The following is a 20,504-nucleotide window of genomic DNA, read 5'->3' as shown; positions in this document are numbered from 1 at the left end:
GAGACCCAGGTTTGATCCTTGGATGGGGAAGATCTCCTGAAGTAGGAAATGGCAACTCACTCCAGTAGTCTTGCCTGGAAAATTCCATGGACAGGGGAGCCTGGCAGCCTATAGTCCGTGGGGTTGCAAAGAGTCGGACAGGACTGAGTGACTTTCACTTGACTTCACTTCTTTACCAGCTGAGCTACCAGGGAAGCCCATTGTAAGATCTAGTGCACCACTAAAAAATAAAGAAATATAGATAGTAAGCCATTACTATCTATAAATTAAATAGAATTAAAATGGATACTAAAAAAAATTCTTAATTCAAAACAAGACTGAGAATGAAAGGAACAAGGAATAAATGAAGTAAATAACAGAGCAGTTGGTCAATTTAAACCTTGTTTTATTGATAATATTAAATATAAGTATTCTAAATAGCCCAATTTAAATGAAGATATTGTTTAAAATGCAGATTAGATTTTTTAAAAAGCCAAATCTGTTGGTTTCATGCAAAGAACTCTTTTTAAGTATAACCACACAGTTTAAAAGTATAGGTACAGATAATACCATGCAAATATTAATCATAAAACAAGGTGAAGTGGTTTCAGGACAAGACCAGGGATAAAGATAGACATTTCATAAATGATAAAAGGACCATCTTCTCAAGAAGACTTAACAATCCTAAACGTTTTTGCATTCAACATGAGAGCTTCAAAATACATAAAGCATAAACTGATAGAACTGAAAGAATAGACAAATCCACAGTTTTAGTCAGAGTTTGCAGTACTCCTGACTCAGTAATTGATAGATCAATTAGAAAACCAATGAGGATATCAGAAGCTTGAATAACAGTATGAGCTAACTTCACCTAATGGACTTCTATGTAGCACTGTGCCTAACAGTATTAGAATACATATTCAAGTGCACATGGACAGTAAGTGAAAGTAGATCATATGCTGGGTTGCACATCTCAGTAATTTTAAAAACTTTCAAAGGATTGAAATTATACAGGGAAAGTGTGACCAAAGCAGGATTATATTCAGTTCAGTTCGGGCAGTGTTTGTCAGATTCTGCCTCTTCCGTTCAGTTCAGTTCAGTTCAGTCGTTCAGTCGTGTCTGACTCTTTGCGACCCCATGAATTGCAGCACGCCAGGCCTCCCTGTCCATCACCAACTCCCAGAGCCTACCCAAATCCATGTCCATTGAGTCAGTGATGCCATTCAACCATCTCATCCTCTGTCATCCCCTTCTCCTCTTGCCCCCAATCCTTCCCAGCATTGTGGTCTTTTCCAGTGAGTCAACTCTTTGCATGAGCTGGCCAAAGTATTGGAGTTTCAGCTTCAACATCAGTCCTTCCAATGAACACCCAGGACTGATTTCCTTTAGTTTGCACTGGTTGGATCTCCTTGCAGTCCAAGGGACTCTCAAGAGTCTTCTCCAACACCACAGTTCAAAAGCATCAATTCTGCGGTGCTCAGCTTTCTTCACCATCCAACTCTCACATCCATACATGACCACTGGAAAAACCATAGCCTTGACTAGACAGACTTTGTTGGCAAAGTAATGTCTCTGCTTTTAAATATGCTATCTAGGTTGGTCATAACTTTCCTTCCAAGGAGTAAGGGTCTTTTAATTTCATGGCTGCAGTCACCATCAGCAGTGATTCTGGAGCCCCCCAAAATAAAGTCTGACACTGTTTCCACTGTTTCCCCATCTATTTCCCATGGAGTGATGGGACCAGATGCCATGATCTTAGTTTTCTGAATGTTGAGCTTTAAGCCAACTATTTCACTCTCCTCCTTCACCTTCATCAAGAGGCTCTTTAGTTCTTCTTCACTCTCTGCCATAAGGGTGGTGTCATCCGCATATCTGAGGTTATTGATATTTCTCCCGGCAATCTTGATTCCAGCTTGTGCTTCATCCAGCCCAGCATTTTGCATGATGTACTCTGCATATAAGTTAAATAAGCAGGGTGACAATATACAGTCTTGACATACTCCTTTTCCTATTTGGAACCAGTCTGTTGTTCCATGTCCAGTTCTAACTGTTGCTTCCTGACCTGCATACAGGTTTCTCAAGAGATAGGTCAGATGGTCTGGTATTCCCATTTCTTTCAGAATTTTCCACAGTTTATTGTGATCCACACAGTCAAAGGCTTTGGCATAGTCAATAAAGCAGAAATAGATGTTTTTCTGGAACTCTCTTGCTTTTTCGATGATCCAGTGGATATTGGCAATTTGATCTCTGGTTCCTCTGCCTTTTCTAAAACCAGCTTGAACATCTGGAAGTTCACGGTTCACGTATTGGTGAAGCCTGGCTTGGAGAATTTTGAGCATTACTTTACTAGCATGTGAGATGAGTGCAATTGTGTGGTAGTTTGAGCATTCTTTGGCATTGCCTTTCTTTGGGATTGGAATGAAAACTGACCTTTTCCAGTCCTGTGGCCACTGCTGAGTTTTCCAAATTTGCTGGCATATCGAGTGCAGCACTTTCACAGCATCATTATATTAGAAATAAACAAAAAAATAAGATTGCAAAATTTTTTAATACTTGCATATTAAACAGTCTACTTCTATATTAGTCTAACCCATGGATTAAAGAAGAAATCACAAGAGAAAGTAGATGTTCAAACTGAATGAAGATGAAAGCACAGGATATCAAGTTTGAGGGATGAAGCCAAAGCGGTGCTTCAGTTCAGTTCAGTCACTCAGTTGTGTCCAACTCTTTGCGACCCCTTGAATTGCAGCACGCCAGGCCTCGCTGTCCATCACCAACTTCCGGAGTTTACCCAAACTCATGTCCATTGAGTTGGTGATGCCATCTAGCCATCTCATCCTTTGTCGTCCCCTTCTCCTCCTGCCCCCAATCCTTCCCAGCATCAGGGTCTTTTCCAGTGAGTCAGCACTTTGCATCAGGTGGCCAAAGTATTGGAGTTTCAGCTTCAACATCAGTCCTTCCAATGAACACCCAGGGCTGATCTCCTCTAGGATGGACTGGTTGGATCTCCTTGCAGTCCAAGGGACTCTCAAGAGTCTTCTCCAACACCACAGTTCAAATTCATCACTTCTTCTGTGCTCAGCTTTCTTCATAGTCCAACTCTCACATCCATACATGACTACTGGAAAAACCATAGCCTTGACTAGACGGACCTTTGTTGGCAAAGTAATGCCTCTGCTTTTCAATATGCTATCTAGGTTGGTCGTAACTTTCCTTCCAAGGAGTAAGCGTCTTTTAATTTCACGGCTGCAGTCACTATCTGCAGTGATTTTGGAGCCCCCAAAAATAAAGTCTGGCACTGTTTTCACTGTTTCCCCGTCTATTTCCCATGAAGTGATGGGACCGGATGCCATGTTCTTAGTTTTCTGAATGTTGAGCTTTAAGTCAACTTTTTCACTCTCCTCTTTCACTTTCATCAAGAGGCTTTTTAGTTCTTCTTCACTTTCTGCCGTAAGGGTGGTGTCATCTATATATCTGAGGTTATTGATATTTTTGCTGGCGATCTTAATTCCAGCTTGTGCTTCTTCCACTCCAGCATTTCTCATGATGTACTCTGCATATAAGTTAAATTAGAGGAAAGTTTATAGCTTCATATATTTACATTGGAAAAGGAAAATCAGTCTTAAGGTTTTGCCTCAACAAGCTAGAATATGAAGATCAAATCAAACCCAAAGTAATAAAAATAAAAACAAATCAATGAAGTTGGAAATGGATAATCTGTAAGTAGACTGTACAAGAAAAAGGCAAAATACACTAATATCAAGAACGAAAGATACATTATTATAGACACTAAGCATTAAGAAGAACTTTAGGCCAATAAGTTTGATATCCTAGATGAAATGGGCCAATTCCTTGAAAGTCAATCCAAAAGGAATAGCAGGCCTGCATAGCCCTCTATCTTTTAAATTAATAATCTCTTAAAAAAGTATCTTTTAAATAAGATGTCTTTTAAAAAGGTATCTTTTAAATAAGATATTTAAGTAACCTTTGGGTTTGTAGTCAAGGTCTTTCCTGCAAAGAAAACAACAGAGCTAAATGGCTTTCTTGATCTGATAAATATTTATGGAAGAAGGAATACCCATTCTACACACCTCTTTTAGAAAATAGAGGACAAGACAATTTTATGAGGTCAGTATTACCCTGATATCAAGACCAGACAGATTTTATAGGAAACGAAAACTACACGTCCATATTCTTCATGAACATAGACTCAAACATTCTTGATAAAATACTCGCAATCAAATCCTGGGGCATATAAAAGGGATCATATGTCTCAAATGGGGTCTGTCCCAGGGAGGTAGGTTTAATCAATTAGTGTAATTTTCCATGTTAACAAAGGAAAAGGGAAAAATCATGTGATCGTATCAGTAGCCACTTAAAGCCCATTTGCTAAAAGCCAATACCTATTATACAAGTTCCTTAAACTAGTAATAAAGGGCAGCTTCCTCAGTATGGTAAGTACATGTGTGAAAAACCCACAGTAAACATACTTAATGGAGAAAGACAATGTTTTCCTTTTAAGGTTGAGAAGAAGGCAAGGGTGTCTTGCTCTAATCACTTCTATTCAACACTGCACTGGCAAAATTGGTACAGGGCAAGAAAAATAAAAGACTTCCAGATCAGAAAAGAAGAAATAAAACTGTCTTTATTGCTAAATGATGCAATCATATACATAGAAACTCCTAAGAAATCTGTGCAACTGTTAAACTAATAAGTAAATGTAGAATAGGTGTCTATGTAAAAATCAGTTGTATTTATATATTCTGGCAAAGTGCAATTCAGAAATTAAATTTAAAAAGCAATACTGTTTAACAGCAGCATAAGACCAAAGGGTTAAGTTGAATGAAATCTGTACATAGAAAACTACAAAATACTGTTGAGAGAAATTTAGTTCAGTTTAGTCACTCAGTCCTGCCTGTTCAACTCTTTGCGACCCCATGGACTGCAGCATGCCAGGCTTCCCTCTCCATTACCAACTCCCAGAGCTTGCTCAAACTCATGTCCATCGAGTCAGTGATGCCATCCAACCGTCTCATCCTCTGTCATCCCCTTCTCCTCCTGCCCTCAATCTTTCCCAGCATCAGGGTCTCTTCCAGTGAGTCAACTCTTCGCATGAGGTGGCCAAAGTATTGGAGTTTCAGCTTCAACATCAGTCCTTCCAGTGAACACCCAGGGCTGATCTCCTTTAGGATGGACTGGTTGGATCTCCTCGCAGTCCAAGGGACTCTCAAGGGTCTTCTCCAACACCACAGTTCAAAAGCATCAATTCTTCGGCGCTCTCACATCCATACATGACTACTGGAAAAACCATAGCCTTGACTAGACGAAGCTTTGTTGGCAAAGTAATGTCTCTGCTTTTTAATATGCTGTCTAGGTTGGTCATAGCTTTTCTTCCAAGGAGCAAGTGTCTTTAATTTAATTTCATGGCTGCAGTCACCATCTGCAGTGATTCTGGAGCCCCCCAAAATAAAGTCTGTCACTGTTTCCATTGTTTCCCCATCTGTTTGTCATGAAGTGATAGGACCAGATGCCATGATCTTAGTTTTCTGAATGTTGAGTTTTAAGCCAACTTTTTCACACTTCTCTTTCACTTTCATCAAGAGACATTTTAGTTCTTCTTCACCTTCTGCCATAAGGGTGGTTTCATCTGCATATCTGAGGTTATTGATATTTCTCCTGACAATCTTGATTCCAGCTTGTGCTTCATCCAGCCCAGCATTTCACATGATATACTCTGCACATAAGTTAAATAAGCAGGGTGACAATATACAACCTTGATGTACTCTTTTCCCAATTTGGAGCCAGTCTGTTGTTCCATGTCTGGTTCTAACTTGTTTCTTGACCTGCATACAGATTTCTCCGGAGGCAGGTAAAGTGGTCTGGTATTCCCATCTCTTTCAGAATTTTCCAGTTTGTTGTGATCCACACAGTCAAAGGCTTTGGCATAGTCAATAAAGCAGAAGTAGATATTTTTCTGGAACTCTCTTGCTTTTTCTATGGTCCAGTGGCTGTTGGCAATTTGATCTCTGGTTCCTTTGCGTTTTCTAAATCCAGCTTCAACATCTGGAAGTTCTTGGTTCATGTACTGTTAGAAGCCTGGCTTGAAGAATTTTGAGCATTACTTTGCTAGTGTTGAGATGAGTGCAGTTGTGCGGTAGTTTGAACATTCTTTGGCATTGCCTTTTTTTGAGATTGGAACGAAAACTGACCTTTTCCAATCCTGTGACCACTGCTGAGTTTTCCAAATTTGCTGGCATATGACTGCAGCACTTTAACAGCATTATATTTTAGGATTTGAAATAGCTCAGCTGGGAATTCAATCACCTCCACTAGCTTTGTTCGTAGTGATGCTTCCTAATGCCCTCTTGATTTCTCATTCCAGGATGTCTGGCTCTAAGTGAGTGGTCACACCATGGTGGTTATCTGGGTCATGAAGATTTTTTTTGTATAGTTCTTCTTTGTATTCTTGCCATCTCTTCTTAATCTCTTCAGTATCTGTTAGGTCCATACCATTTCTGTCCTTTATTGTGCTCATCTTTGCATGAAATGTTCCGTTGGTATTTCTCATTTTCTTAAGAGATCTCTGGTCTTTGTTTTTGTGCTGTTTTCCTCTGTTTCTTTGCATTGATCACAGAGGAAAGCTTTCTTATCTCTCCTTGCTCTCCTTGAGAGAAATTAAACACCTGAGTAAATGGAGAAATATAACATAGGTGGGGATCGGAATATTTATGGTTTAGGAACAGAGTTGGAGGGCTTACATACCTGATTTATAGACTTAATGTTAAGATCCAGTAATTGGGATAGTGTGGTGTTTGGTATACTGACAGACCTGTGGATCAGTGGAACATCGCATAGTCTCATATAAGACTGATTGATTTTCAGTAATGGTGCTAATGTAATTCAGTGGAGAAAGGATAGTCATTTTAACAGATGAGGTGGAACAACTATATCCCTATGCAAATAAATGAACTACAGTGCTTTCTTGCATCATACACAGTGACTAACTCTAAATGTATTATATAATTAAATGTTTAAATAGTGTAAATGGAGAAAAATGAGGAAATTTTCTCAGCCTTGAAACCGGCAGTAATTCCTTAGATTGAATATAAAACACATGAACCTTAAAAGAAAAAAATGATAAAGTTCATTTAAATGAAAGGCTTCTATTCCTTAAAAATATCCCATTAATTAAATGAAAGGGCAGGAATTCTCTGGTGGTCCGGTGGTCCGTTGGTTAGGACTACGGGCTTCCACTGCAGGGGGCTCGGGTTCTATCCCTGGTGTGGAACTAAGATCCTTCATGCTGTGTGGTGAGGGGGAGGGAGGGCAAGGCAAACCAAAGATTGGAAAGGAGTTAGAATACATAACCTGTATTCATAATCTATAAAAGGACTTATAGTCTGATGATATATAATAATAAGTTGGAGATAATCCATTAAAATTAGAAAAAGATTTGATCAGATAACTCTGTGAGTGGCTAATAAGCACACTTTAAAATACCCAATATTATTAGCCATCAGGGAAACACGAAGTGAAAACACAAGGAAATACTACTACATACTTAGAGAATGGTGAAAATTGCAGAGCATGTTTGGAGAGGAACTGGAACTGAACCTTTCATACATTACTAGTGGGAATGTAAAACAATGTGACCACTTTGCAAAATAATTTGACAGTCCTTTTAAAACTAGATGTACAATTACCATATGATCTGGTAATTTGATTTGTAGGTAAATATGGAATGGAAAGCGAGGGAGGGGAACAGCAAGACATTAATAGGAGTATTACTGCTGTTCAGTCACTAAGTTGTGTCCATCTCTTTGTGACCCCATGGACTGTAGCCTGCCAAACTTCTCTGTCCATGGGATTTTCCAGGCAAGATTACAGGAGTGGGCTGCCATGCACTTCTCCAGGGGATCTTCCTGACCCAGAGACTGAGCCTGTGTCTCCTGCTTGGCAGGCAGATTCTTTACCACTGCGCCACCTGGGAAGCCCCAATAGGAGTGTTACAGCCCTGTGTAGAGAGGACTGTCAATACAGTGGTAGTCTCAGCAATAAAAAGAAATGATCTACTGAACATGCAATGACAAGTATAAATCTTAACATTATGCTAACTTGAACTCAAATGCAAAAGAGCAAAACTGTTTACTCCATATATATGAAATTTTAGAAAAAGAAAATTTATAGAGATAGATTAGTGATTGCCCACGTGGGTAAATGAGTAGATGGGGGAGTAGGTGGTGGTATGGTGGTGATTGTGAGAGTTTGACTGGTATGGGGGGTGCAAGGGAGCCTCCTGGGATGATAGAAGTATTCTATTTCTTGATGGTGATGATCGTTACAGGGATTTCTACATTGACAGAAATCCATAGAACTGTACACTTAAAATGGTTGCATTTTATTTACATAAAAATACATCAGTAAAGTTGATTAAAACTAAATAATTTAGTTTATTAGTTGAGATATATTATCCTGCAAGTTTTATATTACCGAAATGGTATTTCTTTTTAAATTAGCCCTGTAAGTTTTAATATATATATTTTTTGGTAATTTTTATTTTTCCTTTGTTTTTTCATTTGTTCTCTTTTTTTGTCATTGTTATATTTACACGGGAAAAGTATTTTGCTTTTTCTTATACAGGATTATTGTAAAAAACAAATGCAGATACACTGAGAAAATGAAAATTCCTTTTATCTGCTCACCTCTCTTACAGTGTTATTAGTAGTTTGAGGTATATTTTTCAGATTTTTTAATGCATATGTAAAACAAATATGTTTATAAATAGAATCATACAGTAGTACTGTTCTGTTAATCATTTCCCTCTGACTTATTTGTATCATTCTTTGAACCAAATTCCAAGCCCTTAAAATGACAGTTTAGTTTGTATGAGGTGTGTGTTGTTGGGGAGGAGACAGTAACTGACTCTCGATATAGAAATGGGCTCTTGCTGTCAGTCATCTTATTGTCTTGTCAGGGAGTTGGGTATGTAAACAGGTAATTATAATACAGGATAACGTACAGTGGTGATAATAGGGAAACAACGTTTTCTAGAAGTATTTGGTATGGAAAAATTAATTCAGATTAGAGGATTGTAGAAGACCCTGTGGAACCGTGCCTTGAGTGGATAAAAAGGATTTGGACAGATAATGGAAACAAAAAATCATGGAAATTTCACTTTTGGGAACAGTAGACATTTACTGTCTCACAGTTCTGCAGGCTAGGAGTTTGAAAACAAGGTTGGCAGAGTTGATTCTTTCTGAGGGCTGTGAGAGAGACTGTCTCCCACGCCTGTTTGTTAGCTTTTGGCGGCTTCAGGTGTTCTTGGCTTGGAGATGTCCTCCCTGTGTCCGACTCTTTGCAGCCCCAGGTAGTACAGCCCACCAGGCTCCTCTGCCCATGGGATTCTCTAGGCAAGAATATAAGAGTGGGTAGCCACTCCCTTCTTCAGGGACCTTCCTGACCCAGGGATTGAACCCAGGTTTCCTGCATTGCAGGCAGGTTCTTTACCATCTGAGCCACCAGAGAAGCCGATGCTTCTCATTAATCGCTATTATGTAACTGGGTGGTGCTGTGGTTATAAAGCTGATCAAGAAGCATGATCAGCATGAAGATTCAACTGTCACTATATCCAATTGGTGAAAAAGAATTTTTTTCTAATGTTAAAAAGTTGGACTCATTTCTTGCCTTATACACAGTAGGAAATTCAAGGTTAATATTCAATATGTACTTTCTTTTTAAAAATTCACCGTATCTTTGTTTTGTAATTTATTTTAACAATTTGTGCAATATTTTATACAAAATGAAGAGTATATAAGATATTATATTTCAATTTAAGAGTAACAAAGGACATATTATCTGTCATTCAGGTTAAAAAATTAGAAATTATTGGTATTTTAGAACACCAAGTGTGCCACACCTCCTGTCCCCATACCTGTTCCCTGAGGTGCCATGATCCTGACAATGTGTTAACAGTCTTTTACTTTTCTTTATAGTTTTATTCTCTCTGAATATCTCCTAGACAACATATTATTTACTTTGAGAAAATGCATAGTGTACTTAGCTTTAGAGTTAGGAAGGGACAGCATTACCACAGTTAGTAAAAGCTTCCGGGAGATAGGCTGACTAGTCTGACATCAGATTCACTGAGCTTCCAGAGATTCTACTCAGGTAATCCTTAAGCAGTGTAATGAGTTAGTTTTGGAAACATAAGGCTATCTTGATCAGATATATGGCAGTGCTAGGGTATGGACTTGGTGTTGCAGCCTTCTTCAATAGATATATGGTCATATGGAAAGAGTGCTATTGTGCTGTTGTTTATTTTTGGTTTTTGAGCTCTTTGTGATCTTCCAAAACTTAGGAGTAGATGAAATAAAGCAGAATACATCTGGGAGGTTCTCGGCTGAGCCAGGTAGCAAGGGAAGGTGGAGTGAGTAAATACATCAAGACAAGCCAAATATAAATAAAAATCTGGAATAGGCTTATATGGGCATCCTCTCCTTAGGAACAGTGTCAGTGGTCATCTTGGTGATGACAGTTTATCCTGCTGTCTCAGGAGTTACTTTGCTACAACTGAACTAGTTGCCCTTCAGATCCAGTGCACAGCTGGCATCCTGGAACCTCTCTTCACAATCCGATCCTCCTAAACATTGCTATTGCCTCTCTCCCATATTAGACCTTCTATATTCTAGGTTATCATCTTTATTAAACTTTTGCTTTTTTAGTGGAATACACTCTCCAGTTTCTTCTTGAGAAAAGATGCGTGGAAGGTAAACATTTTGAGATCTTTTATGTCTGAGAAAATATCTTTACTTTTTCATAAGATGGTTTGGGTGAAGAATTCTAGATTGGAAATAATTTTCCTTTATAATTTTGAAGAAATGGTTCCATTGTCATCCATCTTCCTTCCAGTATGACTGTGGAGAAGACTGAAGTCTGAGTCCTGATTCTTTGTATATGACCTGTATTTTCTTTCAAGAATCTAATAGAATCCTCTTTTTGTTCCTTAATTGTGATATTTCACAGTGGTGTGCCTCAGTGTAGGTCTCATTCTTTATTTGTTTATACTTAACACTTGGTAGATGTTTTTAAATGGTCACCTCATATCCTTCCACACTAGGAAAATTTCTGAAATTCTTTTATTTCTTTCCAACTTTTTTCTCCCCCTGTTTTCTTTTTCTGAAACTCCCGTTATTCAGGAGCTTGGTATTGATCATTGGTCATCCTGGACTGATCCTCTAGTAGTGTTCCCATTTCTCTCCTCTTATTTCTCTGGTTCCTGAAAGACTGCCTTAGTTTTATCCTCCATGCCTCATTTTAGCTATTGTGTTTTTAATTTCTCAGAACTCTTTATTTTTTAATGTTCTTTATTAAATTGTATTTTGTTCCCGCTTTTTGGATATATCTTCTCTTATTTCTGTGAAGAATGTAAATTTATAAATGTATGTGTAAGTAAATGGTATGTTTTGTGTTAAGAGGCTTTTGCTTGGATGACTAGTAACTTGGCTGTCTGCTCATGGCTAGAAGTGGAGGACTAAGAAGCTGATTGGGAATCTACTTTGGGTACAGAATTGATACTAGTAAATGTGCTTATGTACCTCAAAGATGCTCTTGTTTTTCTCTCTCCAGAAAGTAACTCTCCAATCTTCTGCTGAGGTGGGGAAGGGCCGGTTGCCTAGCATCATGGAGGAGGGAGCAGGTCTAGGAATAAAAGTGCTTTTCAAACAACTTTAATGGAATCTTCCTTGTTTTAACCCCCCTCTTCTTTCCACCACCTGCTGCTCCTCTATTTCCAGAAGTAATTGGTATTGCCTTCTGTGGATTCTCCAGTGTAAAGTGTGTTGTGTCTCATTTATTTTTTGCTGCCAGGCTATGATTTGGCTTTCCTTGGTCTGCTAAACCACTTATTAATATTCATCCATTCACTATCAGTCTTTCAAGATTTTGTTGCTCTTATCTCTTCTTATGAGTTTATGTCTAAAAGTCTTTTATTGCATTTTAGTGGGCTTTCATGAGAGAGTGAAATTATATGCATGTTTTTAATTTGCCATCTTAATCCTAAAGCCCTGACTATTTAAAATGTTTAACATATGTCTCACCTTTTGAGACTTGAAAAGATTATTAAAATGAGCCCTTTTCATCTCTTGCTTTGGTTTTTACATCCATATTTATAATACATGAAACTCATTTGAACTCCTTGAGACTATATGAACTCAAGGATTTATAAATGAATTCAGAATTTGTGAATAAAGAGGTTGATTGTTTTTTTAAATTTGCTCTTGTAGGAAAGTGGAAAGGTTTCTGAATACCCAGCAGTGATTGTGGAGCCAGTTCCAAGCGCCAGATTAGAGCAGGGCTATGCAGCCCAGGTTCTGGTTTATGATGATGAGACTTATATGATGCAAGATGTGGCAGAAGAACAAGAAGTTGAGACCGAGAATGTGGAAACAGGTAGACATCTCATAAAATGTTCATTATTTTTAACTTTCTCATTTTGTAAGTGTCAACATAACTATTGCCAATTGAATAACATACTGAAAAATCTCTTTTTAATGCTATTTAGTATAACTTGGAAACAAGTGAAACATTTCTTAAAAGAGTTTATAAATATATGAAGTTCTACGTAATAATTCTTTGAGGTATAACAGTCTCATATCATTGACTCTAAAGAAAAATTACAGACCGATAATAATAAAACTATTTTTGTCATTTTTTCCTGGGAGTGGTAATATTGACTAGTTGTTATTTATTTGTAGAAGCCAGTAGACCAGTATATGATTTTTCTTAGTTAAAAAAATAAAGTATCCTCATTCCATAGCAGATTAGAGTTTCTTTTAACCAGTAGTATTAGAGCAGTATCATTTCTTTTTCTCTAGCTCAAAAGCGTCTTTGTAGTAGTATATCAACTTCCTCTTTGCTTTTTTGTCTTCTTAGAAATTTTGGTATTTCAGTAAGTCTGTGGTGAGATAACTGTATGTTTAGTTGGGCATTGGTATGTATAATTCTTGGAGAAACCTTTTCCTATTTGCCATTGACCATAAAGAAAAAAGGATTTTTTTACCAGAAAGATTATAGTGACAATTTTATAAAATAAACATTAATTTTTTTCTTTATTAGTGAATAGGAAAAGAAATCCTTATATTTGGTTTACAATCCTGATAAAAATTTCTAGTACTTTAGATAAATTTCTTTAAATGTAGCAGAATCTCATGATTAAAATTTTTATTTGATGTCTTTCTGCTTGTTGAGGCCCAGTTGTACTCCCTAGGACTATTAGCTTCCTCCAGCTTAAACCTGTTCTTCCTCCACAGTTTTATTTTTTGTTGAGCTGAGAGATTGAAACTTACCTCGCTCTTTGGAGGTACAATGATGACAGCCGTGCCGGCAAACCCCGTGTGCAGTGGTAATCAAGTTATTTTATTAAAACAGATAGCTAAACACGTCATAAAGACTTTGTGGCTATAGTCTGGAGTGATACTTGATTTACAGTGCAAGTGGCAGGAAGATACATTTTTTGTTGTTGTTGAGAGTTTGGAGAGTTTTCTAGTCTGAAGCTACAAGTTTAGTGGCAGAGATGAACTTTCCTCTTGAGGAAAAGAAGAGCACTTATAAAAGTATCATGCAGGATGATATTTTGAAGTAGACATTGTAACTGATTTTATTATAGGAGCATAACTAAATAGAACTAATGGAACAAGAAAAATGTGATAGCTTAAGTTGAATAAAAAAATAGAACTGATTGAAATTTCTGGAAAATGTTTTGATCAAAGAAAATAAGAAAAACTATGATTTTGGTAGTAAATTGGAAACTTGGAAAAATGAAAATTATAGTGCCAAATTTATATCAGTAGAAATTTAAATTCACATTAAAATACCAGAGCATGTTCACCAGCTCTTACTGGTTATACAGTTAATGGTCAACAGTTCATTGATTTAAATTAATATTGCAAAAAGAATTCCAAATAGGAAGTGAATATAATCCATTTAAGGGATTTTATTTTCTTCTTGAACTCTCTGAGGGGTGATGATATAATTTGCATTACAGAGATAAAAGTGATTATTTATAATATCGAAAAAGAGGATATACAAAGTCTGGATAAAAGAACAATTACTTTAATGGCATTATAAAAGTAGTTTTTGAATACTTGATAATATTTTTTAGATTTATTTTTCTTCAACACTAAAAGGAAATTTTAATAAATAACGTATGTTATTCTGAAACAGTCTTAAAGTACTGAGAAGTTCATCTTACATTTTGTTTTCAATTCCATTCTGGCTCATGGATTTGAAAACTCATTTTATTTCTGAAATCCATATTACTTCTAAAAATATAGAATAGGATAGTATAGCTATTCTTGGCTCTCTTTACAGAACAACACTGTAAGATGTAACATTCAGATATAACTTTTTTAAAAGCAATGCCAAATTCAGAATGAAAACTACTTGCTCATACATCTGTAATCAGAACACTCACATTTATTCATCATAAGGCATGCAGAACTTGGGGACTACAATATACTAATTTATTTAAAAATGCCCTGGCTCATAATAACTTAGTAAGATTGTTAATATACATAGATTAGTTTAAAATCAGTTAATCTGAGCTGAATTATGTTTTTTCTTAAAGACTAAAATGCATTTTTACATGAGTTAAAATCTAAATAAATTTTAATTCTGATATCTAGAACCTACACAGATGAATAAAGGTTGTTATGACTTATTGTAATACATGTTTCCTTTTAGTGGATTTGGATCAGGTTCATTTCTTGTGGTGATAATAAATATTTCATTTAAATCTCAGATATATGTAGGTTTTGGAGAAGAAAATAATTGGGAAGGAAAGGAATATTTATAAGATGGCTATAGCAGTTTCTGTCTGCTGAATTGGTAGAAAGGAGATCTGTATAGAAAAGAGTGCCTTTTGCACATCTGAGAAACACTTCTTGGAATGATCCTACATTATCATTTAGATTACATTAGTCTACATATGTTCATAATTGTGTTTATTGATCTGTTATATCAGTTCTCTGCATGTTTTCATTGAAGTTTTTCTTCTTTTATTCCTGTATACCCATACATACATGTCTGTATGAGAAGCAATATTCATAGTGTCATCTAGGCAGGAGTACTAAAATCATATAATGATGTACATTTAGCTGTCTTCATTATTTTGTGTATAAAATGGTTTCTTATTTTGTTAGTGATAACTATAGGCTGTCTTGCTTCACTTTTTTTATAGACTGAACATCGACATTTCCCTCACAGAGCTTGTGTGTAATAGTAATCTTCTCTTAAGTTATATAGGAAAACCCAAATATATTTGAAACTTTAAAAAAGCAGACATATTCATCTAAACCTATAAGTTGCTTTTTGATGACAACTAAAGTTTAGTAATCATAAGGAACTTTTGAGGAATAGTAACAAAGTATGGATGAAGGGTGGTCTCGACTCTGGCAGACTGAAATACCTTTGCCAGTGGCTGCAGACTCCAGCAGTTTCAGGAGGCTGCTGGAGAGACTGATGTTGAGTTGGGGGTGGAGAGGCATCTCTTGGATTCCGTACTAAGATGTGGAAATTCAGTTTTTATGTTCACTCTTTAAAAATATATATGTATAAAAATAATATTTTAAAAGGTTGTTACAGATTACTATGTAAAAAGTAATAAGTTTATACCAATACAATCCATAATAAGTTTTCCTAGAAAACTTTTAAGAATTGCTTGAAAAGATTGAGCTGTTTAGCATCTGCTTCTTCATTTTGTACCTTAACTTAAACTATATTTATACTCATAATCCTCTACTTCAATTTATGAAAACATATCAGTAAATATTTTGTGTTTGTTATGTGCCAGGGCACTGTGTTCAACATGTTTGTTTCCCACAGGAGGTAGTAATTTATATTTTATGGAGATAAGATACATATATTATAAAAAAAATATAAAGCAACATAAAATCAATTGAGCACTATTCATAAATTCAAAGAAATGTTCAGAAGAGGAAAGTTCAATTACAGGATTAGGGAATGTTTTAGAGAAAGTAAAAGAGGAAGACAAATGATAGGATTTGGATGAGCAGATAGCAGGTAGGTGAATGGCATGTAGACTGAGGGAGATATAGTTAATAAATGGGTGGAATGTAGAAATTCAAGATATGTTTAGGAGATACTGAGTAAATAAGATATTAGTAGATTCCATTAAGAATTGTGACTAGTTTGTGATTTGAACTTAAGAGTTAGTAATTAAGCATATATAAGCCCCAAAGAAATCATGTCAATAAACTATGTCACATCTTGTGTGATTATGAAGAAAAAAAAAAGAAAAGAAACAGCAAGATTTGGAGGGTTTTGAGTAGATAATCATAGATGATTAGTATCTCAGTAGATAGAGGATGAATTGTAAAGATGAAGCAGAAAGACTAGCTGTTGTGGTATGAGGCAGGGATGGCTTGAGAAGTACTGAGACAAGGTAGAAGCAATAGGGGGCTTCTCAGGTGGCGCTAACAGTAAAGAATCCACCTGCCAGTGTGGTAGACTAAGAGACTTGGGTTCAATTCCTGATTCAGGAAGATCCCCTTGAGGAGAAAGGGCACCCTACTCCAATATTCTTGCCGAAAGAATCCCATGGACTGCAGAGAGTTGGACACGACTGAGTGTCCAAGCCCATGCACAGAAGCAGTAGGAACAGAAGGGGCTTATATAAGCAGTACTACTATGTAAGATCTAATAAGACTTGGCATGATAGATTATGGAAGAAACAGAGTTAGTTAAGATATTACTCAGTTTTTTTTACCTTAATAATGATGAAAGTATCATAAAGGAGTTTGGGGAAAGCAGATAAGTTTGATAAATAAGCATGTTGATTTTGATTTGAAGCAGGGCATCTGAGGGGATATATTTAGGTATTTAAAAAGACATGTAAATGTATGGTCAGTGTCCCATCACGAAAGAGAGGGCATATTCAAATTAGGATAATTTAAAGAATGTTTTAATAAATAGATAGTTACAAATATGTCAGTGAGTGTAGGGTGACCATAAGTGATAGGGTGGTACTCCTGAGCTAGCAATAATAGAGTTATTTCTGTCCTTTGGCCCAAGGGCCAGAGGGAAGGGTTACTGGAACCCAGAAGAAGAGAACCCTGGAGAAAGGGTTACCTTGAGAGAATCTGGAACCTTTGGTCAAAGGACATAGCTGACTTGAGGGCAGTGCCACATAGAAGGAGTCCAGGGAAGTCAGCCTCCTGGGACAGAGAACAGAGTGGAAGGTGGGGAACAGATCCGTAGAGCAAATGGAAGATTTATCTAGTATAGTTGAAGCCTAGTACAGAAGGGTCAAGGAGAGACTAATTGGAGAATCATCCTCATAGAAATAAATGAAAGGACCAGGGGGAGAGGAATTTGAAAGATTTCCTCAGGGCAAGATATAAATTCTATATTTGTCACTTGGTGATTGAGAACAAAGGACACAGAATTAAGAAATTAACCTTAAGGAATGTTTACATTTTGAAGATGTGAACAAGAGCCAAAGAGTAGTCAGATATGATAGAAAATCCTGGGTGACTAATCCTGAGCTTAATTTTTTTTCTTTTAAGCCTTTTAAGTAGCTTTCTTTAATAGGAAAGGGAAGACTATTGATTGGGTTATTTACTTGGTTTCAGGTTTCCGCTTTATCACTTACTTGACAATAATTAACCTTTTCAGAGTCTATCTTACTGTCTTAAGATAGGAGTTCAAGGTTGTGAAGATTATATAAAATAAACCTATAAAACACAGTGCTTGTGATGTAAGTACTCTATAAGTGTTCCTTAACTTCATTAACACCTCTTTTTGTGCCTTCAGATATGGAGAATGTCTTTCATACATTGAAACACAACATTTGTTTAATACTTCTTTACTTCTCTGTTGTAGTACTTCTCTTTCCTTTCACTTTGACTTTTTAAAAATGTCTTATACCATAAGTCTGTACTTTTTCTTTCTCGTTCCTTCCTTAACTTACTGTGCTCTGGTATCTACATTTATCATTCTCCTGAAGCTCTTTTGTTTATCAGATTTCAAAGTCCACTCCTCTACCAAATTCATTGACTCACAGAATCATCCAGAAGTAGAGCCTTTTAAATCTGGCCTTCTTATCTACAGAAACACTGTACTCTAGCTGTTTCCTTTCTGCCCTCTACGTGGCTGTGCTATATATGCTTTTGAGCTTTTGCTCAAATATAGTTTTCTATCAAGAATGTCAAGTATTATTCATACTTGTAGGCCCAACTACATGAAACTGTCCACACTCCCTCTCCTCATCTTCTGTTAGACCATCTGGATGTAGGCACTTGATCATTTACTTTCTTATACTATTCTTGTGTATATATTCCTTTTGTTTTCAAAGTAAGCATACAAGCCCCTTGAATACAGGGCCCATACTTTTATTCTATTTATTTTATTTGAGTATAATATATAATATAGTGTTTAACACAAAACTGTTAGGAAATATAGACTGAAGCAAATTGAGTTTTGACTTAGAATTGCAATATAATCAAGAATCATGTATGTAAAATCTTAAATGTATTTTCTTTTTTATATAAGCTAAAAAAAGCTATTGGATACTGTTGGGTTATTTAAAGTATAAAAAGGTACTCATCCGAAACATAAATATTGTCATCCAAAATATATCAAAGCCATAATATTGTCATACTTAGATTAACTTTATCTTAAAAATCACAGTAAGTTTTATTCATTCTTGCTTATACCTAAATTTGACTTTTTATTTTCTTATAATAAAAGCAATACATGCTCACTGGAAAAACTGGAAAGTATTGCAAAGAATAAACAAACAGTGAAAATCACCCATAATCTTAACAGTGAGGGGACAGTAACTGCCACTTTTCTAAATTCCCTGCTGATTTTTTTTAATGTATGTTTTAAGCATAATTAGCATCATGTTATATAATGCACATAGACTTATTTATTAATCTTTACTAACAAACATTGACTGAAAGGGATCTGATAGCTTCCTACTACTCTCTTCTGATTATTGGGAACAGGACTTTGGTTTTTAACCAGGTATCAAAATATAAAAGGTTGGTCTTACTAGTTAAAGTAATTGTCAAGAGAACTCAGAAAGCTTTTTTTTTATGATCAGCAAAATTGTGTCTAGAGATTAGCTGAAGAGATAGATGAATGATAAGAATTTTTATATACTTCAACAAGAAAGTAGTGCTTTTTTTTTTTAATGAATGAAAGATTAGCTTTTTTGAAATGGAGTTTTAAAAAATAAAAACCAGATTTATCTTGAAAAATAAGGAACCAAATTTCTTGCTTGAAGAATCTCAAGACTAGGTTGACTTCATGATGAGTTGTGAATAACGTTTGTATTTGCTATACCGTCAGAAATCCTCCCTGTGGCACAACAGGACTCTTTTAATTAGAAAATATTGTTGCCACAGGGAGGTAGAAGATCGACATGAAAAACTGGGGATCTGAAAAGGAGCCCCTTTCCTAGGATTACCTGAAGGGGAAACAGATTGAGCCAGAAGGAAGACAATGCTGGTAGGTTGGTCTTTAATTTATTAAGAATGTTTACAATTTTACATTTAATTACAATTATTTCTAATCCCTCTACCATATTTTTGCTTAAAGGCTGACAATGAGTCCTCCTTATAGGAGAAAGATTAAAATAGTATTTTTCCTCCTAGATAATTTGCTATCTAAAATTAAATCCCCTGTCTTGTTCCTAATACTTGTTTCTTTTTATGGACAAAAGTCTAGGGCTATTTCCTGCCTCCACTTCCTTGGAAGTTACTACTGACTGAACATCTTCAAGTTTGTTTCTTTTTTTTTTTCATGTCTGTTATTTCTGCTACTAATCTATACTTTTTCCTAAAATAACTTTTTTTTTTTTTTTAATAAATTTATTTACTTTAGTTGGGGGCTAATTACTTTACAATATTGTAATAGTTTTTGCCATACATTGACATGAATCAGCCATGGGTTTACATGTGTTCCCCCTCCTGGACCCCCCACCCACCTCCCTCCCCATCCCATCCCTCTGGGTCATCCCATTGCCCCGGCCCTGAGCCCTTGTCTCATGCATCGAAAGTTTTTAAGAAATGTTTTCTTTCAGTTATCTATTTTCTTGAGTTTAGCCTGGTCACTAGTTTTCTAAAAAGGTAAAATGTAAATCTTAAGTTTATTTAGTTTTGATTCTAGAATTGTTTGAGTTACAATTATACTGTTATTTAGTTAGAAAGCATTATCAGAGAAAAGTTTTTAATATTTTATTGACAGTATTTCATTTAATCTGAGATGCCATCAATTGTAAGAGACATTTTTAGACCACTGAAAGAAAAAAATGCTGCCAGTTGTAAATTTTAGGATATCATCAATTGTGAAATACACCGATTTCAGAGATGCCAAAATGTGAAAAAAACATCTTATAATTAATGAACTATGTTATCATGCAATTACAAATCTTCCTGAAATTCCTATTATCTGGGAATTAGATATTAAAATATCAGGTTTATGAAAAATGAGATGAGTTGGCA

General features: G+C 36.0%; 1 protein-coding gene across 43 annotated transcripts in view; it reads left to right on the top strand.

Moving 5' to 3' along the window:
• ELF2 (E74 like ETS transcription factor 2) overlaps window positions 1-20,504 on the top strand; it is a 96,040-nt gene that overhangs the window by 33,006 nt on the left and 42,530 nt on the right. For 32 of the 43 annotated variants that reach the window (XM_081540558.1, XM_081540547.1, XM_081540564.1 and 29 more), the window contains one exon: window positions 12,261-12,426. In XM_081540558.1, coding sequence (XP_081396684.1) covers window positions 12,261-12,426 — 166 coding nt within the window. Of the gene's footprint in view, window positions 1-12,260; window positions 12,427-19,406; window positions 19,510-20,504 lie in introns of all 43 variants that reach the window. The other 11 variants (XM_081540584.1, XM_081540586.1, XM_081540588.1 and 8 more) reach the window with 1 other exon arrangement.

This window comes from Giraffa tippelskirchi, chromosome 11, assembly GCF_054371585.1.
Source record: "Giraffa tippelskirchi isolate mGirTip1 chromosome 11, T2T-mGirTip1v1.2.pri, whole genome shotgun sequence".
Lineage (NCBI taxonomy): Eukaryota > Metazoa > Chordata > Mammalia > Artiodactyla > Giraffidae > Giraffa > Giraffa tippelskirchi.
This window is presented reverse-complemented; position numbering and strand designations above follow the sequence as displayed.